Source organism: Macaca thibetana, chromosome 5, assembly GCF_024542745.1.
Source record: "Macaca thibetana thibetana isolate TM-01 chromosome 5, ASM2454274v1, whole genome shotgun sequence".
Classification (NCBI taxonomy): domain Eukaryota; kingdom Metazoa; phylum Chordata; class Mammalia; order Primates; family Cercopithecidae; genus Macaca; species Macaca thibetana.
The window spans coordinates 178,553,781-178,581,087 of record NC_065582.1 but is presented as its reverse complement, the minus strand read 5'-3'; the positions used below and the strand labels follow the sequence as shown (position 1 = coordinate 178,581,087).

Genomic DNA, 27,307 nt, shown 5'->3' with positions numbered 1-27,307 from the left:
ACTACTTAAGAACAAGCTTCTGAACTCAGCTTCCCTTCCGCAGACTGTGGCCATCTACAGCTCTCTTGTTAACAGCTCGTGACTCACAGATGGTCATCTGTAGTCAGATGTGGGATGAGCAGTAAAGAAAAGGGGCGAGGTCCTCACTGTCCTGCCCGCATCTGCTCCCTTGCTCCTGGGGCCTCCCTTGCCTTCAGAACCATCTCATTTTAGGGTGTGGCTTGTGTACTCTTTGGCTGTCCTGTCCTGGTTTCCTGTGGCTGCCCTAATAAATCACCACAAATTTAGTGGCTTAAAACAACAGAAATTTATTCTGTTATATAATAGTTCTGGAGGCCAGAAGTCCAAAATCTAGTTGTCAGTAGGATCCTTCCGTGTTCGGTTCAGCTTCTGGTGGCTCCAGGTGTTCCTGGGTTGTAGCTGCATTACTTGAATCTTTGCTCTGTCTTCCTGTGGACTTTTCCCAGGTAACCCTCTCATCTCCTGTCTCTTATAAGGACATTTGTCATTGAATTTAGGTCCCACCTAAATAATCCGGGATGATCTAATAAGATCTTAAATTAATTTCATGTGGAAAGACCCTTATTCCAAATAAGGTCCTGAGGTTAGGATCTAGACATACCTTTTTTAGGGGGTGGGGGTGTCACCATTCAGTCCACTGCAGCCTCCCTCACCGACACTGGCCTCTGATGCCCTGTCTATGACTGTGCTGGTCAACATCACGCATCCTTGAACCGGGCCCTTAGGAAGAATGTATTGAATGCACTGTTCGGTGATTCAGCCTCTAAATGATCCCATTATCTCTCTTTTGATTCCTTCCAGAATCTGTTACAATTTTTTTTGTTGTTGTTTTTTGAGATAGAGTCTCACTGTGTCACCCAGACTGGAGTGCAGTGGTGCAGTCTTGGCTCACTGCAACCTCCACCTCCTGGGCTCAAGTGATTCTCTTGCCTCAGCCTCCTGAGTAGCTGGGATTATAGGCGCCTGCCACCACGTCCAGCTAATTTTGGTATTTTTAGTAGAGACAGGGTTTCACCACATTGGCCACACTGGTCTCGAACTCCTGACCTCAGATGATCCGCCCACCTCGGCCTCCCAAAGTCCTGGAATTACAGGCATGAGCCACCATGCATGGCCAATTTTTTTTGCCTTTAAAAATAATACATGCTTAACAAGGGAGGCCTGGACAGTACCTTAAGGCAGCAGTCAGCAAACAAGGACACACAAGCCCAATCTTGCCCAGCTTGTTTTTGTGTGGTCCACAAGTTGAGTATGTTTTTTACATTTTTAAAGAGTTTTAAAAATCAAACACACAAACAGAAAGAAGAATACGTAACAGAGACCTCAGATGGCAAAGTCTAAAATATGGCTCCTTACAGAAAGCCTATCTGATTTCAGATCCAAAGCTGAAAAAGAAAAAGCCCTGGAAAAAAAAAAAAAAAAAAGGGAAGCCCATCCCACCACTCAATGGCAGAGGAACATTCATTTGGCCCATTATTGAGTTCCTACTGTATACCTAACCCTGGAGATACAGGGATGGCTCAGGCTGCCTTCACAGCTGCCCTCAGGTGCCAGCATACATTTTAGCCTTTTGCTTTATCCATTTGTTTTTACAAAGTAAGGATTATGCAGTTTGTATAATTGTATATGTTTCTTGTTTTCACTTTACATCACAGTATACACATTTGCTGATTTTATTAAATACTCTTACAAAATATGATGTATAAAAATAACAGCTCATTCTTCCTTAGCATGCACAGTGTGTCTGGCATTGTTCTAAGCACATCCCATTGACCGTCTCTTTATTGTTCCCAATAACTCAGTGAGGTAGGGACTGAGAGGATCTCACTTTGACAGGTGAGGAAACCGAGCTGGGGAAGGTTCACCAACCTGAGGCCAGTCAGCCGCATGTTCGGCAGCACGCCACCAACCACTGTGCACACTGCCCCCTCCTGCAGTGGAGGTTACATGCCTCTGCTGTGTGCCCCATGTGAACCCATCCTATGGGGCATCTAGAATGTTTCTAGTGCCTTTGCGGTCAAAAGACTGCCTGGGGCAATGCTTTTTTATGTGGAGAGCATGAGGACAGGATGCTGGGACTATGCCTTGCTCCCATCTGTCACACAGTCCCTCTCCTCCTCAGGGCTTCCTGACCCTGTATTCTCCATGACTTTTCTGCAGCCTCTCTCCCACCCACACCACCTTGCCCACCAGCGTGCAGTGGGTGGGCACCATCACTCTCGATTTCCTAGGTTACCCTTTTCAAAGACAAGCAGCCACCTTATTTGAACCAGTCTGTTTCCAGAAATAGTATCTGAGCTGCAGAATTTAATAGAATTAGTTTCCTTCCAGTCCATGCAAGTGATTCCATCTCACAAAACCACAGACTACTTTATAATTATCCATCATGTGTTATAGTCATCTTTAAATAAAATACATAAAAATATTTTGGATGTATTATTCCACCAAGAATCGGTTTTAAAAAAAGAAAAGCAAAAGGAGCAGTATCAGCTTTCCTGAGTAAAGTTTAGTACGATACTGAGTAAAGTACAGTCATCCCTCCCCCGATACCCAGGAAGCATTGGTTCCAGGACCCTCCCCACCGTCCCACCCCATGGATACCAAAATCCACAAATTCTCAAGTCTCTGTTTTAAAATGGTGTCAAATTTGCACATAACTTACACAAATGCTCTTGTATACTTTAAATCATTTCTATTACTTGTAATACTTAATATGATATAAATGTTATACAGTTATAAGTAGTTTATATAAGTGCTGTATAAAAAATAGTACTGTGTTGTTTAGGGAATAACAAGGAAAAAAAAGTCTGTATATGTTCAATACGCACAGAAATTTTTGACCTGCAGGTGGTTATATCCATGGGTGCAGAACCACAGATACAGAGAGCTGACTGTAATCTCCTATAAAATTAGTGGAGAGCTGAAATGTGTTCATATTATAATATTTAAATGCATATATAATGCCTTATAGTTCTCAAAGCATTTCTCCATTGAGAAGCCCTGGGGAGAGTATTGGGGGATATAGGCACGGATGGCAGGTAGCTGGGGATTATTTCCTCACTCTTTTCCTCCAGTAGGCACATTGCCCAGTCACCCTGGGTCTCCTTTCCCCATCCTTAAGACAGGGATAATCACGAAACCTGAGGTCTTAGAGGGCTGTTGTGAGAATAAGTAAGTTAATTCTCATATAGTATCTCAGCCATTGCTCGGCACAGAGTCAACCCTGGACAAGGGTTTACTATGATTCATAACTGAATGTAATTTTTAAAGATGCCCGTGGCATAGAACACAGAATGTGAACTCTTTCTACTTGAAGGTGGGCAAACCGAAGCCCGGAGGGGAAGTGACTGGCAATCCAGCTTCCCGCATCCGGTTCAGAGCTGGGTCCTTCCTCTGGGGTTCGTCTTCTCTACCCAGGCTCTCCCCGCTGCTTTTCTGCCACTTAAAGTGGAGGCCCAGTAGATGTCTTGTCCTGGGCTGCCTGAGGCTTTCTAACCCCTGTGTGAGTCTTTGTCCTAAAGGAAGAGATTCCTTCAGCACAAGAATTCTGACATTTTCACCGTTTCTGATTATTTGTTTTTATAAAATATTTTTACAATGTGCCTGTCTTGCTAAGTTGAGTACGGGGAGTATGACAGCACAGTCAAGGCTTTTGAGCGGGATTTCACTTTGTAATGCTGTAGAGTCAATATTATGCACAGCAGCTGCTCCAGCCAGCCTGATACAGGCCTGTGCTTCTCACACTGGAACTTCTGTACCCTCCCTTCAGGTTTATCCCCCCAACTCCCTCCATGGGACACTCCCTCCATGGGACACTTGCTTTTCTAGGTGTTGGAAACCATAGGATACATGTGCCTTATCTCCCTGAAGTCTATTTTATTGAGAAGTTCAATAAGGTGTTGGGGGTGAGTAATCATTACTTTCACATTCCTTTATAATGCACATTTGTGGCCAGGTGTGGTAATGCCAACACTTTGGGAGGCCGAGGCAGGTGGATTACCTGAGGTTAGGTGTTTGAGACCAGCCTGGCCAACATGGTGAAATCCTGTCTCTACTAAAAATACAACAATTAGCTGGGCATGGTGGTGGACGCCTGTAATCCCAGCCAGTCGGGAGGCTGAGGCAGGAGAATCACTTGAACCCAGAGGGCGTCAGTTGCAGTGAGCCAAGATCGAAGCACTTCACTCCAGCCTGGGTGGAAGAGTGAGACTCTATCTCAAAAAAAAAAAAAAAAAAAAGCACATTTGTTGACAATATTTAAAATGTAAACTGTTATATAAGAAAACCCAGATTTCCAACTAAAGGATGGGAAGACTGAGCTGTGTTACGTCCGTATTCCTGCGGAGCCCTTTGGTGGACGGGATAGAGGCTGCCCCTACAAGCAGGGCTTGCTCTTTGTCCCAGTCGCTAGTACTTCCTAGTGCCTGTCACATCAGGCAGCTTCACTAGTTTGCAAACATGACCTCCCCTACTTGGCAGGCCGGGGGGTGTACCTCTCCTGCTTTAGGGCTTAGTTTTCTCATCTCTGTCACAGGAGGTTGAACTAGGTCAGGGGTGGAACTAGCATCTGCAAGGCTCTGAACTCCCATTCGGAGTGGGCATGAGAGTCCTGTCCACATGTATTTTAGAGAGTGTTTCACTATGGCACAAATACATTATTGCCTCATACTTTATTCTTCTGCAGACATATAATTCTAAAAAAAGGCCCCAAAGTTTTATTTTAGGATTTGTGTGTGTCTGCTTTTTATCTTGTCTGTGAGAAGCTAAATGGAAATTACCCCTTACTTCATTTCTATTAATTAGAATAAATTGAAGTTTGTGACTTGTCAAATTCTATACTGTCCAAAAAAGGTCACTTTGATGGATGAACCGACATAACTGGGCACCAGCTAGTCGTTCGTAGCGGAATGCCCCTGCGGTGCCCAGACTCAGGGTCCTGACACCCTCCTGGTTGTTGGTGAATTGCATCCTTTGATTTAGATCAAGTCAGTTGTGAATACCATTTCTCTGATATAGAGTGACTCATTTTGTCGAATCTAATCCTTTGTTATGAAATCAGCTTTTTAAAAAGACTGAATTGTTCTTTGGGGGGCAAGGCAAACCGTTGGTATGGGCATGGGTCTGACAGAGTTGTCAAGAGGATGCATGTAAAAACCTTTGACTTCTAGCCTTGTGGCCCCTGCTGTCATCCACTAGGCTTTGCTGTGAGCACCTGCAGGGCAGGGGATGCCATGTGTTGGCCCTTGGACCTCTTTGGAAGGCTCCAAATAATGTTTCTCTTTCTGGCCCGGATTCTGAACAAATCAAACAGTAAGTAAAAGGAGCTGGAGAGACAGAGAAAGCTAGAGATCAGCATATCACCTTTATGAGCTTCTGTGAGTTATTGGAAGTGGAGGTGAGCAGGTCTGCGACTTGGGAAATTGGGGAGCAGGTAATGCTATTTACTGCAACCAGAGAATTCCGGTGGGTGATAGAGCATTCCGACCTCGTTTAGCGTGAGGGAGCTCTGGCCCTTGCCCTCTGCACTGGAGCCCCTTCTGCCTTCCCTGGGCCTCTGCTCAGCCCAGCTATGGCATGATGCCACACCTGCCTGCTTCCCAAGGCCAGGCCTCTATTGGCCATTTGGGATGGCTGTACCCACACCTCCTGCACATGTAAGCCTTTCCCTGCCTTCGCTTCACCAACAAGCTCCACTGTCACTGCCTGTGTAGTTTCAGAGCTTGGGGCCTGGACACTTGCTTTCAACATCCTTCCTCCCCTGCTGAGCATGAGTGAGAATTTGGGAAAACTCTTCCCTTCTCTGAGCTGTGTTTCTTCTCCTATAAAATGGAGGGTGTCCGTTTTCTATTCCTGCCTAACCAACCACACACATTGAGTAACACTGTCTCAGTGTCCATGGTCAGGAGTCCGGGCACAGCTTCACTGTGACCTATGCTCAGGTGTTGCAGGCTGGCAATCAAGGTCTTGGCTGGGCTGCATTCTGCTCTGGAGCTTGGGGTCCTGGTCCAAGCTCATTCAAGCTGTTTGCAGAATTCACTTCTTTGTGGGTACAAGACTGAGGCCCTCAGCTCCTAGAAGTTTCCCTTCTACGTAGACAGTTTACAGCATGGCTGCTTGGTTCTTCAAAGCCAGCAGGAGACGGTCTCTGTCTTTAGGAAGGTTCCAGTGCTTTTAAGGAGTCAGGCCCACCCAGAAGAGTCTTCATTTTGATTAATTCAAAGTCAACTGATTAGTGACCTTAATTACATCATCAAGACACCCTCAGCTTTGCCATATAATGTAAACCAACCACAGGAGTGACTTAATCAGATTTATTCCCATGCTCAAAGGGAGGGAATTTATGTGGCGTGTGTATTGGGGACTGGGACTCAGGGTCCATTCTAGAATCCCGCCTACCCATGTGGAGTGAAGAGCAGCTCCCTCTGAGGGCATGAGTCTTACTGAGAAATTGCGGGGAGGCTGTATGCAAATGCATCAGGAGCTGAGTAGAGGTAAGCTTCCTTTCTTTCCTCATGCAGGACCTCATACTATGCAGGCATCCAAGCAGCCATTTCTTAACGCCTCTTTTGCTTCTCCTTACCCAAAGGATCTCCACTTGGGCCTAATTGCTGGTATTTTTCTCTTCAGCGAAGTTGAGAATGAAAGACAGGGGAAATAATCTTGTGAGCCTGACAGCATGATCCATTGATAGTGAAGAGATTTCCATTTAAAAAAAAAAAGATTTCCATTTTTTACAGGCTATTTTCTAGCAGTTTGATTTGCACATTTCCACCCCTGTAAATATTCTGCTTTAAGATTATTCTAGAAAACATTTAGATAACAGGGGAGGAGAGGTTGGAACAGCATATTCCAGGGCTTAGTAACCTCATTATTGTCAGCTTGGTACTGTTTGTGTGTCTATGTGTGTGCATTGTTTTTGCTGTGTGTGTATATGCTGTGTGTGCACATGTACTTGTGCCTTGTGTGTGTGCATGTTCTGTGTGTGCACGTGTGTGTGTACATATTGCATGTGTGTACATTGCATTACACATTGCGTGTGTGCATGTGCACAGATATGCGTGCGCATACTGCATGTGCATGTGTATATATATTGTCATGCATATGTGCATGCACCTGTGTGTTCATGTACACATTGTGTGTGCACATGTGCCTGTACACACTGCATTGCATGCACATGTAGGTGCATGTTCAGTGTGTCAGTTTCTCACACGCTCCCTCTCCTCTCTGCAGTCTGCTGTAGAGTGCAACAGCCTTCTGCGGACCCTCCATGGCCTGGAACAGGAGCACTTGAGGAAGTCTCTTGCTTTGCAGCAAGAAGAAGACTTTGCCAAAGCTCACAGACAGCTAGCTGTTTTCCAGAGAAACGAACTGCACCGTATCTTTTTTACCCAGATAAAAAGTGCTATTTTGAAAGGGGAATTGAAGCCAGAGGCGGCTAAAACGCTGCTGCAAAATTATTCTAAAATACAGGTAATGCCTCAAATCAGCCTGGCTGTGATGGAAAAGTAATTTTTCTTAATTGTTTCAGTAAGTGTCTCCTCTCTCAGAGTTCAGTCCTGCCTCTCCTTTGTACTGTGCACTAGTGAGCTTTCTCTTCTATTTCTTGGTGTGTGGGTTTCCAGTAAGCAAGGAAAATGGTGGCTTGGAGTACAGGTCTTGAACTCAGGCTAACCTGGATTCGAATTTCAGTTCCACCACTGGTCTACTGCGTGAACTTGAGCAAGTTACCTCACTTCTTTGAGTTTCCTCACCTATAAGATGAGTGTGATAGAATGCCCACACTCTCAACGGTGTGATGAAAATTTGATGAGCTGACTCATGGAAAGTTAGTGCTTGGCATAACATATGTTTAATGTAAATAGCAGTGGAAAATAAATATAGGCCAGGCTTGGTGGCTCCCAGCACTTTGGGAGGCCAAGATGGGAGGATTGCTTGAGCCCAGGAGGTGGAGGCTGCAGTGAGCCATGATAGCACCACTGTGCTCCAGCCTGGGTGACAAAGCCAGACCCTGTCTCAAAATAAATACATATATATATATATATATGCATGTATGTGTGCATGTGTCGATGTATATGTAGGGTTTAGTATCTGTGCCTGGATTTACTTGGAGGGATTTGTGTATTTTTGCATGTCAGCTTGAGTGAGAATGTTGTTAGTCCAACAGAATAATTTATTAGGCAGTAGTGAAAATAGTCTATCTGAAACCGTGCACATCACTGTGGAATTTCTTAGGAGGCCTGTGTGAGGTATTTTACGTGCACAAGTGCATGCACACACAGGCACACAGAGTGACATCACTGCTTTACAAGAATGCACTTTGTTGTTTGGCTCCAGCACTATCCCTGGTGCTGACAGCTTGCTGTAGCTGATGATAAGGGTGATTGTGAGCACACTCTTATTTTACTGTATGGAACTTTCTATCTCGAATGTCAGTAAGATGTTTGAGAAATGCAAATGTCATTGTTTAGACAGGCTGCCTTTTCCAGGTTTTGAGCCAACCTCTGTTTCTAAAACAGCAAGGGTACCTTTGAATAGTGCTGGAGGCCTTGGAGCAGCATCTGGCAGAGTCAGGTCCACAGGGGTTGATTCGTTCCTCAGTCCAGTAATGTGTTCACAGTCATGAGTGCTTCACTGTGGTTCTTGAGCAGTGCTTTTTCTGATGTAGTGGACACTGCTATCTCATTTTTATCTTTATAAGTGAAAATCGTTCCAGAAAGTTGGCTTGCTGGTGAATTTTCCCACTGTGAAATTCCCTGTTTGTACTAGAAGGACAGACTCCACCCATAGCAGAATGAGCCACATCCACCTAGAGGGAATCAGGGCTTAACGACCAGGCTCTGTTACTCCATTGCTAAGACAGTGGCGAAAGATGAACTGGAACATCCAGAGGAGGTGCGGGCACAGGCAGCCGTCCCTGCATCTGTGAGCAGATCCTCAGCATTCTCCCAACTACTGACAAAGACAAAGGCTGGCCCTGCCCATCCTCCAGGGACCTGCAGCCAGCACCAGGTTGAGTGCATGAGGACTATGACATTAGGGCCGTCCCGGGAGGAGACCTAGTAATGGTCACAAGCCTCCCACTCCCCGAAGGCACCCAGGACATAAAGAGAACGAGCTCCCCGCTCCATTTAATCTAGGTTTTTCCTGGATTCATATACGCACATAAAGCACAAATTCTGTCGTATTTGTAGCTTGGTATTCAGACATCATGGCATTACTTAGATATTTACAGAGTTGTTGTCATTTTACTCTCATGATGAGCAATGGCTGACTCTCAATACCAGAGCACTCAAGTTAAAAAGAATGCATGCTATTGTGAATGATATTATGCCGGAAGAAGTAACTCCACAGGTGATAACAGTACTACCATACAAGCTTTTTTGACCAGAGCTATGAGAGTATTTAAGGATGCCAATTCTGAATTTCCTTATGACCCATCAATCAACTCGCATGGATCCCATTCCGTGGAGAACAGGAACATTGCCACAACCTTCCTATTGTATGGATTCTGGTGCCAGTGGCTCTTAGGGAGATGCTAGTGTGTGTGAAGCCACACCTGACTGACCATGCAGCTTTTCAACGACTGGATGGTGCTAATTCCCAAGTGTCGAGATGTGAAGATGTTACAGCTCTTACGTGGAAAGGAGAACGCCCATGCCATCGTATGTTCCCCATTGAACAAAGCGTTGACACTTTTGGTTATCCATTGTATGGGTGATACTTACACAGATGGAAAAAGGACAACCAAGCCAGTCCATAGAGTAGTTCTACTGATGTTCCTGGTCTAATTACTATGCCTCTGGTTAAAGTGGGATTTTTGGAAGCAGCCTATTATGATGTTAGAGCACAGGTCCTGGAATTAGACTGCTGAGTTCAAATCCCTGCTCAGCCTTTTGTCTGATGTGGACTCAGTTTCCTCATCTGTGAAATGGGAATAATAGTACTGTCTCCCTAGGTTAAGTTAGATGAGACATGAAACACTCTTGGCCCAGTGTTAGGTCCAGAGAACACACCTCACATTAGCTAGGTTATTACTCGTCTGTGTTTGATTGGGTTTTGTTCATTTTGCAGGCTGAGGGAAAACCTGCTTGCTTTCTTTGTGCCCACCCTGGTCTTGTCTTATCTGTGGTGATGGGAGCTCCTTGGGGTTGGGCTGATGGCTGACTTATCCCAGAACTTTAGCACGTCCTCCTGGTGCTCAGCACTTGTGGGAACTCCACAGGTGGGAGGGGTGTGTGCATGGATGACGGATAAATGAATAAGTGAAATTTATGTTCTGCAGAGCAGTAAAGTTGTTTTGTTAACTCTTTACCATCTGGGTCTAGAATGCACCTTTTCAAAGCCCTCATTTCTTATTTGTGTGTAATTTTCTCATAAGCCTTTGTTATAGGCAGGTAAGTTAAAGGTATTAATTGTCATGTTTCTTTTCTTGTGTTTTTCTTATAAAAGGAAAAATAATATTTTAAATGTCTAGAAAGATTATGCTCTAAATTTTAATTAGGCATATTTTCTTGATTTTTTTTTTTTATTGACAGGAGAATGTAGAAGAGTTAATGGACTTTTTCCAGGCTAGTAAGAGGTATCATCTAAGTAAAAGGTTTGGCCACAGGGAATATCTGGTTCAGAACCTCCAGTCATCAGAGACCCGTGTGCAGGGCCTTCTGAGCACCGCTGCAGCCCAGCTGACTCACCTCATTCAGAAGCACGAGAGGTACCACCCAACAGTGTCCCAACAGTGCAAACTGTCTTAGTCTGTTTTCTGCTGCTATGACAGAATACCACAGACTGGGTAATTTATAAATAGGAGAGATATATTTGATTCACAGTTCTAGAGGCTGGGAAGTTCAAGATCTAATGAGGGCCTTCTTACTTCATCATAACATGGTAGAAAGGCATCATGTGGGAAGAAGTGCATGTGTGAGACAGAGTGAAAAAGGGGGTCAAACTCCTGTGATAACTAACACAGAAATGGCATTAATCCATTCATGAGGGTGGATCCCTCATGACCTAATCATCTCGTAAAAGTCCCGTCTCTTAATACTGTCACAATGGCAATTAAATTTCTAGTTTTGGAGGTGACATTCACACCATGGCACAAATGAACTGCCTGACACAAACCTTCCTCACTGGAGACCTACTACTTCTGTTTATTCAGCATATGTGCTGACTGCTCCTCACTTATTATTTCTAAAGAAGAATTATCTTGTAAAAATCCTTTGTGTTACAGAATTTTAAAAGCATATGCAATAGTCTAGACAACTGTATAATGAACCCCCCTCATGGCCAATTTTGATGTAGCTACACGTCCCCACACAGGATTATTCTGAAGCAGAATCCCAACAACATATTCTGGAGAAATCAGTGATGTGGCTCACGTCGACCATGTGATCAAGAGCCTACTTCTCTTTAAGATCTAGCACACTGCTGGCTCTTGCATTCACCTTTGACACTAAATACAAACACAGAGATGCTTGTCTCGGATTCCAAATGGCTTTTCAGAGCAGCACCTGGGATTCCGTGTGGTCAGGTATATGGTGGTGTCACAGAGTTCTAAGTGCCATCCCTTGCCTCTCTCCAGCATTCCTTCTCAGCTATTCTTTGAGGTGACTTAATTGTAAAGAACAAAATTTATTCTTTTAGGTTACAGGAAGCTCTGAAATGAATAGGGACATGACTATAAAATGGCTTTCTTATGACAATCTGTTGTTTTACTGTGGTTCTGCTACTTAAGTAACCTTATTGGGACTTTGACCCTCTCCTGCTCTGTTTAATGAGGATTTGGTAAGGTGCAAATTATGCAAACACTCCCCACCTAAAGATGCTAATGAATTTATCACTGCAATTTACTTGGCATTCCTGATTTTAATTTGCACTCAAGTGAAAGAAACAGTTCTTTGCCTTGAAATTAAGGGCCTGCCAGCTGGTTGTGAGCAGTCACCAGGGAAAGATGCTTCATCTCTTCTTTTCAAATTCTATTTTAAAAGACATAATTATCCTTCACCTGTTCATTCCTTCAAGGAACCTCTGTTGAGAGTCTTCCCTGGGCCAAGCTGGGGACTCAGCCCAGGGATGCAGGCAGTCTAGGAATGATAGTGGTGATGCTAGTAGCAGAATGTACTTGTCAGGGTGCTCCAGGGAAACAGAACCAACAGGATATATAAACATATAGACAGCATCGTCTGCTGTTTCCAGCTTGCCATACAAATAGCTTCCTATATAAATAGGAACTAGCTCAAGCAATTATGGAGTTTGAGAAATCCCCTCGTCTGCTGCCTGCAAGCCGGAGACCCAGGAAAGCCAAGGGTGTAATTCGGTCCAAATCTGAAGGCCTGAGAACCAGAGGGAGCTGCTGGTGTAAGTCCCAGTCCAAGGGCAGGAGAAGAGATGAGAGATCCCACTGTAAGTTGTAAGGCAGAAAAAAAAGGGACAGATTCCTCTTTCCTCTGCCTCTGTGTTCTATTCAGGACCCCAGCATATTGGATGATGCCCGCTCACACTGGGGAGGCCCATCTGCTTTACTGAGTCCACTGATTCAAATGCTGACCTCCACTGGAAGCACCCTCACAGCACACCCAGAAAGAACATTTCATCTGGGCCCATCAAATTGGTCCATAAAATTAACTGTCACACAGAGGATTCCCTGCTTTTGCCTCTTTGACTTTCTTTGTGCTGTTCTGGATTTTTAATCCACCAGGATTTTTAATCCACCATCTCCCCTTGGAAACTTCCGTCTGCACCAGAGTGGTCCTCTCAAATGTTACTTTCTCCCAGAACTCTTGCCCACTTCCACCCTAATAACGTCTCTCTTGTGTTGAGCTTTCTCTGCCCTTATGCTGCTAGTACTTTAGTAATGTCTTTGCTGCCCATTCTCCTAATTCTTCTGGAGGGTAAAGATTTTCTGATTCAAACCAAACTAATATGGAGATGAATGCTCAGGCACAATAGCAGTTAAGCTACAAGTGAGTTTGGAGACCACATTCCTAACTTTACATCCTTTCCATCTAGAGCAGGGTACCTGGATGAAGACCAAATGGAAATGCTATTGGAGCGGGCTCAGACAGAAGTCTTTTCAATCAAGCAGAAGTTGGACAATGACTTAAAGCAGGAAAAGAAAAAACTCCAGCAAAAATTAATAACTAAGAGAAGACGAGAGTTGCTACAAAAGGTATATAAGGCACGATGCTATTTATTATTTGCATAAGCACTTTCTAATACCTATCAAGTGGAGGTACTGTGCCAGACATTGCCATTGATGCACTAGGATCAGAAGGGCAGCTGGGCAGGCACCATGATGTGCCATCTACTGTTGATTGGTAGCAACTTTTCGGAATGCTGTGTTCAGCAGGATGCTACAGTTCTTATCCAGCCCAAGCACAGCAGAGGATCATGGTAGACTAGTAATGTCTGCATGGACAAGGGAATTAGGAGTGCTGGTTTGTTGCGGGAAGTCAGGGGCCCCAAACAGAGGGACCAGCTGAAGCCGCGGCAGAAGAACATAATTGTGAAGATTTCGTGGACATTTATTAGTTCCCCAAACTAATACTTTTATAATTTCTTATTCCTGTCCTTACTGCAGTCTCTGAACATAAATTGTGAAGATTTCATGGACACTTGTCACTTCCCCAATCAATACCCTTGTGATTTCCTATGCTTGTCTTTACTTTAGTCTCTTAATCCGGTCATCTTTGTAAGCTGAGGAGGATGTATGCCGCCTCAGGACCCTGTGAGGATTGTGTTAACTGCACAGATTGTTTGTAGAGCATTTGTGCTTGAACAATATGAAATCTGGGGCACCTTGGAAAAAGAACAGGATAACAGCAATGTTCAGGGAACAAGGGAGATAACCTTAAACTCTGACTGCCAGTGAGCCGGACGGAACAGAGTCATATTTCTCTTCTTTCAAAAGCAAATAGGAGAAATATCACTGAATTCTTTTTATCAGCAAGGAACATCCCTGAGAAAGAGAATGCGCCCCTGAGGGTAGGCCTCTAAAATGGCCGCTTTGGGGGCAGCTATCTTTTACGGTTGTAGACAAAGGGATGAAATAAGCCCCGGTCTCCTGTAGCACTTCCAGGCTTATTAGGCCAAGGAAATTCCCACCTAATAAATTTTGGTCAGACCAGTTATCTGCTCTCAAACCCTATCTCCTGGTAAGATGTTATCAATGACAATGCGTGCCCGAAACTTCATTAGCAATTTTAATTTCTCCCCATCCTGTGGTCCTGTGATCTTGCCCTGGCTGCATTTGCTTTGTGATATTTTATTACCTTGTGAAGCATGTGATCTCTGAGACCCACATCCTATTCATACACTCCCACCCGTTTTGAAAATCACTAATAAAAACTTGCTGGTTTTATGGCTCAGGAGGCATCACGGATCCTGCCGACATGTGATATCTCCCCCAGACACCCAGCTTTAAAATCTCTCTGTTTTGCACTCTTTCCCTTTATTTCTCAGGCCAGCCGACACTTAGGGAAATAGAAAAGAACCCACGTTGAATATCGGGCGTGGGCTTCTCCTGATACTGGTTTGAGTGACTAATGATGATGGTAGGTGCTAACATTTGTTGGGTGCTTACTTAGCACTGTGCTAAGCATGTTATATAAGATATCTTGTTTAATCTTTACATTAACCCTATGAGGGAGATACTACTGGGTTTGTGTGTGTGTGTGGTCAAGGTCAGTTATCTAGTAAGTGGCATGCATGGCATGTATTTGGGGACTCTAAGAATATGATGAGGCTGGAATGCGCAGAGGGACTAGGGTAGGCCCCAGAAGGGAATGCAGCAGCATGTCAATGGGGGCATGGTGTGCCGGGCTAAGGGGTTACCCTCCATCCAAGGATACTGAGGAATGTTGAAGGGTCTTCAGGAGGTGAGAGAGACATCAGATCTGTGATTTAGGAAGCTGAGGTGAGCACCTTGTCAGATGGAGTTGAGGAACCTGGGAATATAAACCCCATGGGAGGTTCTGGTACTTGTCCAGGTGTGAGCAAATGAAGGCCTAAACTGGCGCAGACCCCTGAGTACAGGGGATAAGGACAGATTCAGGGAATGTATAGGGCATGCAGGGTGACACCCAAGTAGTTGGTTGGTATGATTTGCAGGGAGGGGATGAATAATAACTTTCAAATTTGATCAATGGAAACTCTGCTCTTTATTACTAAGTTTGGAACCCAACAGAAAGCCATGATTCTGACCTTGATCACTGATGCATACCCCATCTTTGAGCATCACACCATTCATCACTGAGCCACTGGTTAAGGGATTAAAACAGTGGGGCCCAGGGCTCCATTTCCCTACTGTCTTACCTGAAGGTCAGTGTCTAGAAAGAAGGATGAACTCCATATCCTATAGGAGATTCTGGCAGTCTTCTGTGACTATTATTTCTTGCAGCTACTGTTGATAAACGTTACAAATGGCCCAGAATTAGGATGTAGCTCCGTGAAGGCAAAAACTTAGGTTGCATCCCCACTGTTGAGAACACTGCCTGACACCTGGTAGGTGCTCAATACATATTTGTAGAATGAATGAATTGACACTCTCTGGTCACCAGGACCTATAAACACGGGTTATGGTATACTAGTAATGTCTGCATGGGCAAGGAAATAGGAGTGCTGGTTTGAGTGACTAATGATAATGGTTGGTGCTAACATTTATTGAGTTCTTACTTTGGAAGAGCATCTTATGTTCTCTCAAAATAGAGCTGAGAGGCCGGGCACAGTGGCTCACACCTGTGATCCCAGTGCTTTGGGAGGCCAAGGCGGGCGAATCACGAGGTCAGGAGATCGAGACCATCCTGTCTAACATGGTGAAACCCCGTCTCTACTAAAAAATACAAAAAATTAGCCGGGTGCGGTGGCGGGCACCTGTAGTCCCAGCTACTCAGGAGGCTGAGGCAGGAGAATGGCGTGAACCCAGGAGGCGGAGCTTGCAGTGAGCCAAGATTGCGCCATTGCACTCCAGCCTGGGCCACAGAGCCAGACTCCATCTCAAAAAAAAAAAAAAAAAAAAAAAATAGACCTGAGACTATCATGTGGACCCACTGTTATAAAGAGCACCATAATGGACATCTTTATGCATCTCAATTTTTTTTCCCCACCACGGGGCCTTTGCACCAACTGTTCTTTCTCCCAGGAATGTTCTTTCCCCATTTCTTAACCTGATTCAGATGAGACCTCCTTCCTTAGGTCTCACTTAGATCTTCTTCCTTAAAAGCTTCGCTGACCTCCTCATTTAAGTTGTCTCTTAGCTTTTTGATTCCCCTTTATAATATTATAGCTTGCAGATCCTGTGTACCTAGCACATAGTAATAACACTAACAGATATTTATTGGCATAAACTATGTCAGGCACTTTTCTATGAGCTGTACGTGTGTGAAGTAACTCACATAATCCTCGCAACTATTCTGAAAGGGAGGTCCTATTATTGTCCCCATTTTACCAATCAGATAGGGAAATGGAGGCACAGAGAGGGTAAAATACCTGCTTTGGATCACTCAGCTTGTGAATGGGGGACCCAGGACCCGAACCCAGGCGGTCTGTCTCCTGGGCTTTACCTACTCAACAAATACATGTTTAATGAATGGTGAACACATAAGGATTCTACCGTATTTTTTTTTAAAAAACAGTAACTTTCTAGACCTGGCGCAATGGTTCACAGCTATAATCCCAGCGCTTTAGGAGGCTGAGGTGAGTAGATCACTTGAGGTCAGGAGTTCAAGAGGAGCTCGGCCAACATGGTGAAACCCCAACTCTACAAAAAATACAAAAATTAGCTGAGTGTGGTGGAACACACCTGTAATCCCAGCTACTGGGGAGGCTGAGGCAGTAGAATCACTTGAACCTGGGAGGCGGAGGTTGCCGTGAGCCAAGGTAGTGCCACTGTACTCCAGCCTGGGCGACAGAAGGAGACCCTATCTCAAAAATAAATAAATAATAAATTTAAAAATAAAATAAATTAATTTTTAAAAAAATTAGCCTGGCATCACGGTGCACATGCCTATAATTGCAACTACTTGGGTGTTTGAGGCACAAGAATTGCTTGAACCCAGGAGGTGGAGGTTGCAGTGAGCCAAGATCGCACCACTGCACTCCAGCCTGGGCGACAGAGCGAGATTCCATCTAAAAAATAAATAAATAAATAAATAAATAATAAACAGAATAACTTTCCAAATGTGAGCAAAGGCTATAAACATTCTGTGCCTCCTGCACCAAAGTGTTTCAGCCAAAGAGCTGTACCCGCCAAGCCCCGCCCCCACTTAATTTTCTTTTCTGAAACTCCAGCACAGGGAGCAGCGGAGGGAGCAGCTCTCCATCAGCGAGGCCTTCCAAGCGGTTGAGGATGCCAGCCAGTACCTGCGCCAGCGGAGGAGCCTGATGGAGGAGCAGGGCGCCGCCCTGGAGGAGCTGCAGGAGCGTCTGGACCAGGCTGCCCTGGACGATCTCAGGGCCCTGACCCTCTCGCTGTTTGAGAAGGCCACCGACGAGCTGCGGCGCCTGCAGAACTCAGCCATGACCCAGGAGCTGCTCAAGCGCAGCGTGCCCTGGCTCTTCCTGCAGCAGATCCTGGAGGAGCACGGCAAGGAGATGGCCGTGCGGGCCGAGCAGCTGGAGGGGGAGGAGAGGGACAGGGACCAGGAGGGTGTCCAGAGCGTGAGGCAGAGACTGAAGGACGATGCTCCTGAGGCTGCCACGGAGGAGCAGGCGGAGCTGAGACGCTGGGAGCACCTGGTCTTCATGTGAGTGCTCCTGCGCGCCCTAATGACACCTCCCCACCCCATTGATGCCAGGGAGATTCCTCCCCTGTGGTTGTGGGGATGGCCAAGCATGAAATACCTGGCACCAGACAGATGACATTACCAGCGTTAATTAGTCATAGGAACTCACGCCCCCGCGGGGGAGGACCTCGAATGTCACACGGGACCCTACAGGGATTGAGCAGAGTGCAGAACCAGGACCATAGGGTTTGTAGTAACAAGAGGATGGGTGGCCCCTGGCTTCCAAGGGAAGATGTGATTAGCTTGTCTGAATAATTCCCTGGGCTGAATAACTCCAGGGAGCTGAGTACTCAGGGATAAATGCTGATTCCCCTAATAAGAAATGTCCCCTGGGGAGGGGACATGATCCACGGGAACAGAGGGGGAAGGGGAGCTTGTGGTTAGGCCATTCCAGGCCCTGCTCGTTTCACCAGGCATCAAGGCTGCTCATGATCTTGACCTTCATGTTAGTTCTTCCACCACACTACGTCATCCTTTCACCTGGCCCTTTCATCCCTGGTCCATTTCTCGGACTATGTATCTTTATTATTAATTCAGGAACCATGTAATGACTTCCGCTTCTGAGTGGGATGCAGTGGACCACACCTAACACTCCTGCTGCAGTAACTAGAAAATAATGGATACATTTATTTTTAATATTTAGTTTATTTTTTGTAGAGGGGGGGTCTCACCCTGTTGCCCAGGCTGGTCTCGAACTGCTGGGCCTAGGCAATCCTCCCGCCTCTGCCTCCCAAGATAAATTTCACCAGTAATTTTTTAAAGACATGGGAGAGTGGTGGAAACAATGAAGACAAGTTGGAGTCGTATTCCAGAGGGGCCAGTGCCCACAGTCCTTTACTTCCCTGAAACATTTGCCAGCTCTTTGTGCAGCTGGGATTTGGCCTGGCCCAGGAAGGGAGCCTTTTGTGCTGTAATAGAGACCAACAGAGCTTTTGGTGGTTGTTTGTGGCTGGCAACAGATTGGAAACTGGAGGGACCTCTAACATAGCCAGTGTAGAATGAGACTTGGGCGATGTAGACCAAAATACCCAGGACCACCACTTACATTTGTGCAACTTGTTTAACCTCTCTGGGCCCTAGCTTTCCCGCTTGTAAAATGAAGACCACAAAAATGAAATCAAATCATTTAAGGTGCTTTTGGCATTACAGTGTCACTATCGAGTAGTTTAAATGTGAAGACAATGTTTATATAAGAGCCTGGGCTCATCTTGGACGCTTTAAAGGACACAGGATCTGTCTTCAATTTCCCTCCTCCCTTGTAGAAGTTATCTCCTAGAATCTTGCTGGCCTTCGTGATTTAACGTCCTTTCCTTTCCCACACAGTTTTCATCCCCAGAGTCTGACCTTGCTACCAGGAAAATAGGTCCCCAGGTGTTTGCAAAGATTGATACTGTCTTGGTTTGCATTAAGTGAAGTTTGGCCCTTTCCCGTCTCTCTCTTTTGTGATTCTGGCCTCATTTATTTTTTAATGCTTGTTAGCTTTTGCTTTCTTGACAAGGAAAACAAGATGCTGTCTTCTCTTAGTCCATAAAAATCAGATCCTTAAATGCCATTTCTTATTCCCATGAATTGCCCTCAACAGTATTTATTCAGCTTAGCCTACATTCCAGAAAATTCTCCTCTCATGTTCAAATTGACTTTGGACTCTTCGTAGCAAGTGAATTAACTTTGGCATTCCTATTACCAGCTGGTCATTTTCTTCAACTTCATTTGGATTCATTTTGCAGGGAGTATTACCAAAGCCACTGCTGATTTAGCCATTTAACGGGAAAAAGAGAACTCTCACTTGGCTATCATAAAAGTGTATGATTTTTCCAAGGGTTAAAGAGGATCAACTCGCAATGCGAGTCTGCTCATATACTTTGCTTATTTAAGATTCTAAAAGGTTGCAGCATTTATTTCCGAGGCACTATGCAAAAATGGCTTTGCACAATAGATTTGAAACACATTTTTAGAAGCTTTCCAATTTCAACCAAGATGGGGTTGCTGTAAAACTGGTTGGCTAAAGTAGGAATTAATGAGGAATATCTTTGCAAGAGAAAGCGTGTCTTCGAGCCTTCTTTCCTGAGTTCCTGTCTTGATTTCAAACTCCTTCAGGGCAAAGATCTCGCCTCCTCTATTTCTGTATTCTCTTGGCACTTACGTAACAGAGGATTAAGACAAGAGTGCTCAGGGCCGATCTGGTTTGAAAGTGACAGGAATAATGACTGAGAGTCATCTCAGAGTTGCTTTTACTTTGGGTTCGGCGTAATCAGCAAACAGTGGGGCGAAGGCTTTGCACAAGGGGAGGTGCAAGGGGGTTGCTGCCGTTTCCAAAGGTTGCTTTAAAAATCGTGGGGCCCCATGAAGTGAGGAACCCAAGATGGGTGTCACATGACATGGGGTCAGGCCTCAGACTGTTTTCAGCAGAGGGCCCGTGTGGTCTCTGAAGGTCTCATTCCCTTTCCAGAGACCTTTCTGGCAGAGCCACAGCCCCACATTCCCACACTGAGATTTGGGTATGGTAAACCTGACTCTGGCCAACCACGTCGGGTGTTCTGCAGATAATTCTGAATTTTAAAGCCTCCGTCGATGCTGGCTGCATTGACAGAACATTACCAGAACATTCAAACAAATCTACAGAGAATCTTTGTTCATTGAATAATTCTGTCCAGACTTTCTGAACAGATTTCCTCTTATATCTCATGGGCCAGAACCAGCCCCGTTGAGGCTGAGAAAGCAATTGTGTGGCCATTCTCTCCATTAGAGTGGGCTATGGGCCTTGCTGGAAAGGAAGAGGGACTGTTCATTTCCTCGTCTGTAATTTGGTGTAAGGAACAGCAATGATGTAGGTCATTGCATTTGTTTCTGAGCACTACCGTAACAAAGTACCACAAACTGGGTGGCTTAAAACAACAGAAATGTGTTCTCCCACTGTTCTGAAGGCTGGACGTCCAAGATCAAGGCATTGGCAGGACCGTGCTCCCTCTGAAGGCACCGGGGGAGAATCTGTTCCATACCTTTACTGCTGGTGTTTCTGGCAATTCTTGGCATTCATTGGCTTGTAGATGTCACACCCCAATCTCTGCCTCCGTGTCAGATGGCCTCCCTGTGTGTTTGTCTCTTTTCTGATAAGGACACCAGTCATACTGCATTAAGGGTCCACTGTGCTCCAATATGGCCTCATTTTAGCTCACTTCTTAATTACATTTGTAAATACCCTATTTCCAAATAAACTGACATTCACAGGTCCCAGGTTAGGACTTGAATATATCTTTTTGGGAGCCATAATTCAATCCATAACACTAAGTCACTCAGCATGGTTCCCAGCGTGGAATCGGTTTTCACTGAATGATAGCTGTCAATCATTACCCTTCGGAACCAATCACAAGGGACTCCCATTTCCCTGACCTCCCTGAGCTGAGTATTGTGCGTCTCTCCTCTGTCCATTGGTCCTACGTAGAGAATGCTGCTGACCAGGCTCCGCAGACAGTGCTTTGTTTACGTGTCTGTTTCTGAAGCGAGACCAGGTTAATTGAAAGTCATGGACACTGGAAGGCCTGTTACCTCCTCAAAGACACCCTCACAGCCTGGCCTCATCCAGCTCTTGTTCTTAGCTCCAATACAATGTCCTGTGCAGCACGACGTGCATTAGGTGCTCAAGGAATGCCTGTGGCAGGAATGCATGATTAGGGAGCCAAGGTTTTTCTGCAGACCTAGATTTGAGGAATGAGCTTTGCATCTTCAGCTTCATCACCCCAGCCCAGCCCCCAGGCTTTCTCTGTAAGAGCATGTCTGTTCTTCCTTCCAGGAAGCTCTGCTCCTCAGTCTTCTCCCTGTCTGAAGAGGAGCTGCTCCGGATGAGGCAGGAGGTCCATGGCTGCTTTGCTCAGATGGACAGGAGCTTGGCCCTCCCCAAAATCCGGGCCCGAGTTCTGCTGCAGCAATTTCAGACTGCGTGGCGAGAAGCAGAGTTCCTGAAGCTGGACCAGGCCCTGGCTGCCCCCGAGCTGCAGGTAGGATGGACATGTCAGTGGCCTCTCGATTATAGAAGCAGGGCTGTCTGCCAGCTGCTGAGCCTACAGGGTCTGGCCTCTCCACCACCCTGAGTCCATCTCACCTCATGCTCACCTATCCTCTCCTCTCTGGCCGCATTGGTGTCTAGCTATTCCAGGAATCTCCAGGGTTGTCCCAACTTTAAAGTTTATAGTGGACACCGCTGGTGCTGTGCCCTGATCCTGACACCTGGGTTGTTGCACCATCCACCAGCAGCCTCGCCCAGCCACAATCTTCTCCTGATGGAAGCTGCCTGGCCTGAGATATTACTCTGTCTCTCCTGCCCACTCCTCCAGCCACAGCTAATGACTTACTCTGGGTACAAAAGGCCTTTCTATATGGCATGGAGGAGGGATGCTCAGCTCAGCTCAGGTGGGTCAGGGAAGGAGGGGCTCTTGCACAAGATCTTAAAGGATGATGACTGGCAGCTGCCTTTTAATGAGCAGCTATTATGTGCCTGAGGACAGACAACTCTTTGGTGCAGTTTTTGCTTCAAAGCCCCCAGGGACCAATTTAGGCTCAACTTCACCTGAGACCACAGCCTTGCTTGGCTCTTCCCTTTCCTGTCGTGTTCCCTTGTTCCCCAAGAGGGTGATCCTAAAGAGACCTCCTTCAGGAAACCACGTGCACCTAATCCCTGCCTCAGGCTCTGCTTCTGGGGCTCCCAACATAAAATAAGGCCTTCGAACCTCTGTTTTCTCTGCCATGTATATGCTTTGTAGCCCATTGAGGTCTCGGCTCAAATGCCACCTCCACCAAGAAGCCCTCCCTGAGCACCTGTCTAAAATTACCCTCTCCCTAGGCATTCTTTATCACATGCTGGGTTTCATGATTTTATTTATCATTATCTGAAATGTGCTGGTTCCTTGACTTCCCCTTTGTCTGTGCTTTCACTAAAAATAAGCTCCCCGGCCCATTCAGCACTCAAGAGTGCCAAGTGCATAGTAGGTGTGCAGTCAATTTTGTTGGCCTAAACATCCCACCAGCCAAGCACCAGATGTGTGCAAAACACATCTGAGACTTCTCTTAAGGTAGTAATAGTTGAGACTGAAAACATATTAAAATCACCGAAGCTGACATCATCTCCCCTGAAGTTCACAGCAGTGCTAAGAGGTCAATGTGGTGTCCCATTTTACAGATGAGAAAACAGGCCAGCAGAGGAAAAGGGAGTAGCCCTATAGGAGGTAGAGAACTGGGCTGGGAGCTGGTGTTTCCTGACTTTAAACTCACTTCTTTTCCTTTAGAGAAAGAAAAAAACTCAGACACATCCTTTCGGAATATAAACCAGTGGATGCAGAAACCACTTGGAAGCTTTGACATTCTTTTAATTTTTTTTAAAGTACTGTTGTTTTTTTTCCTACTTCCGTTCTTACAAGGAGGTAGGAGATACAGAATAAGAGTAACGGGTAAATTATAAAAATTTTAAATAATTTTGAACAATGGGGGAAAATAATTTTCACTTCACTGAAGTGAGGGGAGGGAGTCCATGAGCTGCTGGTTCCCCTGCCTTGAAGCTGGTGAGTCCCGGCAGGAACGAAGTTTCTACCTTCAAAGTTGCCCAAGGTGCTTGGTTTTCAGATGGAAATGGCTTTGGCCATTGCCTCAGAGGAGGCAGATGTCATGAAGTTGTTCGCTCCACATTCTCCAGAGGGAAGGCTGAGCCAGCACGGTCAGGCTTTTGCACCGATGGAGTCACAGCTCCCTTCACTTGCTCAGCCCCGAGATAGCAGCAGAGAAGGTGGCGGGAGAGCCTGCTCTCAGTTTCCTAAGCACCAAGGCCTGGGGAGAAAATCGTTGTTTTAGTCTTCATGTTTTCATCTGTAAAATGGGTATCATGAGGATATATGGGGCCAGGTGGAGCAATGTTAGTGGATGCTTAGTGCATTCTCCATCCCTTGGCCGTCCTCACCCACCTGTCGTGTCACCACCAGAGAACCCCTGCATTTCTTCCGCGCACACTTCTCTTTGATCTAGGCCCGCAAAACAGGTAGTGTCTACTGTTTGCCCTCATCTGCTGGTGGCCCCCAGGGCTCCCAGACCATTCACGGACATGAGTTTCAAAGGCACTTGCAAATTCTAAAGAGATGTGCAAGTCAGATTCACCACCCTTCAGCCCTTTCTGTAGCTCTCTGAGCTGGGATCCAAGTTCCAACATGACCTCAAGGCTCCCTGTGGCCTGGGCCCTGACCAGACCCATGCTGGGAAGGCTCTCAGGGGAGAGGGAAGGTGGGGAGGGGAATCCTGACTTGTAGCATTCACCCATTTCCATAGTGTAAATCCTCCTCCTAAGGCCAGTTTCAGGCTACCGGCTTGACATCACTGCCTGGTAGTTGGGCAGAGATGTGCACAATGGGCTCCCTGCCTGGCCCTCTCTGGGGATATCCCCTCCCAACCCCAGTCTGTACCCTGGGCTTCCAGGTCCTGTCTGCCAATGTGGCTCTACTCCTAGTGTCCTTATTTAGTTTCCATGTTTTCAGACGGTTTTCTCCACTGTCATGGAAGCATTGCAAGAACAGGGACCTCATTCATCACATCCCCTTCTCAGAGAGGCTGACAGGTCTGAGGTCCCACGGCTAGTTAGGAGGTGGACACAGCTTGGTTCTGCTGTCTGACTGCAGAGCTGAGGTTCTGCCCACCAGATTGTGTGAAGATCAAAGGCTCTGAAGCTGAGCTCCTTCCAGAAGAACATACCTCTCTCCTCCCCTGTCTGGCTTAAGGCAGAGATTCGCGGTTCTGGGAGCTGCAGAAACTTCTCGTGACCTGCAAAGCCCTGGGGGGCTGCATGGACTTGCTGGTGATAGCCTTCTTACTAGTGTCTTCCCCAACCCCTCTCCAGCAACAGTCCAAGGTGAGAAAGTCACGGTCCAAGAGTAAAAGCAAGGGAGAGCTTCTGAAGAAGTGCATCGAAGACAAAATTCACCTCTGTGAGGAACAGGCCTCTGAAGACCTGGTGGAAAAGGTCAGTACTTCTGCTTCACCCACTGTTTCTCTCTGCACATGGCGGGGCTGATAGCTGATGTATTTGCAGGTACACAGAGGCCTTGGGGCTGTGCCATGCATTTCCACCCAACCACTCACTCACTCAGGTGCTATGGTAAGAAAGAGTTGGAAGACCCTCCCCCTGGGCCTTTCCCCTGTGCATTCTGCTTGGAGCCCTCTCCCTCCACTTCTCAGCCTGGGGATCTCACCACATCCTTCAGGCTTCCCCTTGGGTGCTACCTCTCTGGCTGAGTCACTTGCTGTATTTGTACCTGACTCTATCCTGGGGCGTGTGCATCTGCCATTTCACCTCCATCACATTCTTTTTCTCTCTCACACTCTCCTCCATGTTCCCACAAACTCACCAGGCTCTCCCTTCAGCCCCATTTTTTGTTTGTTTGTTTTTTGTTTTTTTGAAATGGAGTCTTGCTCTGTCACCCAGGTTGGAGTGCAATGGTATCATCTCGGCTCACTGCAACCTCCACCTCCCGGGTTCAAGTGATTCTCCTGCCTCAGCCTTCCGAGTAGCTGGGATTACAGGCGCCCACCATCACACCAGGCTAATTTTTGTATTTTTAGTAGACATATGGTTTCACCACGTCAGCCAGATTGGTCTCGAACTCCTGACTTCAGATGATCCGCCCACCTCAGCTTCCCAAAGTGCTGGGATTACAGGCGTGAGCCACTGTGCCTGGCGCAGCCCCATTACATACGTGATGTTCTAGCACACACCACACAGTCTCCTAGGATGCTTTAATCTGTATTCTTCTGTCTTTCTGGAATTACTTTTCCACCTCTGTTTACCTGGATAAGTAACTTGTGTCCTTTGCTGTCCTGAGCTGTTCCCTCAGCTCTTGGATGTCTCTCCTTCCAAGAAGCCTTCCCCAAACACCCTAGATTTTCCCACTCGTTCCACCCCACTTCCAGCTCTTCCTTACCATAGTACCTATCACATGGTTAATTTGTTCCACAAGTATTTTGGGGAGGCACCAGTGTCCCAGGCACTGTGTCAGTGCACTCTGGGGTTGCAGCAGTGACTGAGGCAGCCCTGGTCCCCGCTCTCCAGTAGAGGAGAGCACGTTCTAGTTGGGGAAGATGGATGATAAACACTTAAAATGATAGACTGTCATCAGTGCTATTAAGGACATAAATTAGATGATGTGGCCTTAGAGGTGAAGGAGGCTGGCAGCGGGGTGGACTGTAGGTAGGGGAGGAGGCAAGGTCTCCTCTGCAAAGGTGCTGCTTAAGAGTAGATGCTATGTGACCGCAGCCTGGGTGCCTGTCTGCCTTTCCCAGCACCCTGTGAAGGGTGGATTCCCAACAGGAGTATGTTCAGTGAATGAATGTATGAAGCCATGCTTTAGAGCTGCTGTTTTTGTTCTTACCTTCCCACTATCTCCTTTTTCTAGCTTTTTTGCTTGGTTTTATGTTAGTGCCGGTGTACTTCTCAGAACACGAATGCGTGATCTGGCCAAGAGCCACAGAAACTGCTCTGGGCTCAGTGTCTCCCATCAGGTGTGTCCAGGCTGTTGATGTCTTAAGGGATCCAGGAAGTGGCAACTCTATTCCCACCCAGGTTCTGTATGAAATTGAACAGTAAGACAAAGATTAGGCAGATAGGGGCAGAATGTCATCTTCCCTATTGTTAAAGGCTAATTCCAAGAGCTATACATCAATGTGAGAGCCAGTGGGCTTGCCAAACTACCTGAGAGTTAAACAAACTCCATCATCCAATCACAGTATCACTAGCGGGTTCCTTGTGGGGGGCAGCCTACCCCTAGGGAAGCAGAGCAGAAGTCGGAGTCCCAGAGAGAAGCAAGAGAGATAAGCCAAGCTGTCCCAGTTTATTCCCAGTTTACAGCAAGAAGAGGAGAGAGCCAGAGAGAGGTCAGGTCCTGCGCACATTGAGCTCCTGGCACAGGGAGGAAGTAGCCACACTTGGGGGTAGAGGGAGCATTTCCGTGAGTACCGGCTGCTTTGTGATCCTCTGTAAGAGGCGAAACCCACCAGAGTGAAGGTGACTGTTGTCAGAGAAGAGCTGCTGGTGAAGGGAAAGCTGGGGTTTGGATTGGCAGAGGGAATGGGTATCGTGAACTGTGCTGGAGGCCACACTGCACCGAGGGAACCCAGAGGGTTGAAGCCTTGTGACAAGACTGCTTTTCTGGAGTGCTGGGTCATGGCCAGTGGATAGGGGAGCAGCCCTGTGGAGGAACCTTCTCAAAGACCAGACTGAGAAAGAAAAAGGCCATCTCACCAGCACCCTTGGAGCATAGTCACAGGATGAATGTCTTGAACGAGAAGGTGATGCAGAGGTGGCAACCCATGGGGACATCAGGTGCAGACTGCACCACTCCCATCCAGCGGCTCAAGGCTGGACCTCAACATCCTCCATAACCCCTCCCTGCCCCTACCTCATCTCCCCCTGCTCTGTCTCATAATTATTTCTAATCCATCTCCTCTGTTTCCGGCTGTGCCCAGCACCATTTTTGCCTAGA

At 46.4% G+C, this 27,307-nt stretch overlaps 1 protein-coding gene across 6 annotated transcripts in view; it reads left to right on the top strand.

Moving 5' to 3' along the window:
* The window catches only part of EVC2 (EvC ciliary complex subunit 2), a 184,737-nt gene that overhangs the window by 70,725 nt on the left and 86,705 nt on the right, over window positions 1–27,307 (top strand). For all 6 annotated transcript variants that reach the window (XR_007725944.1, XR_007725942.1, XR_007725943.1 and 3 more), the window contains 6 exons: window positions 7,252–7,491; window positions 10,557–10,732; window positions 13,027–13,186; window positions 17,305–17,759; window positions 21,589–21,793; window positions 24,670–24,792. Coding sequence is in view for 3 of the 6 variants with exons in the window: in XM_050792076.1 (XP_050648033.1) it covers window positions 7,252–7,491; window positions 10,557–10,732; window positions 13,027–13,186; window positions 17,305–17,759; window positions 21,589–21,793; window positions 24,670–24,792 (1,359 nt within the window). In the remaining 3 variants the exon portion in view is untranslated. The remainder of the gene's footprint in view (window positions 1–7,251; window positions 7,492–10,556; window positions 10,733–13,026; window positions 13,187–17,304; window positions 17,760–21,588; window positions 21,794–24,669; window positions 24,793–27,307) is intronic.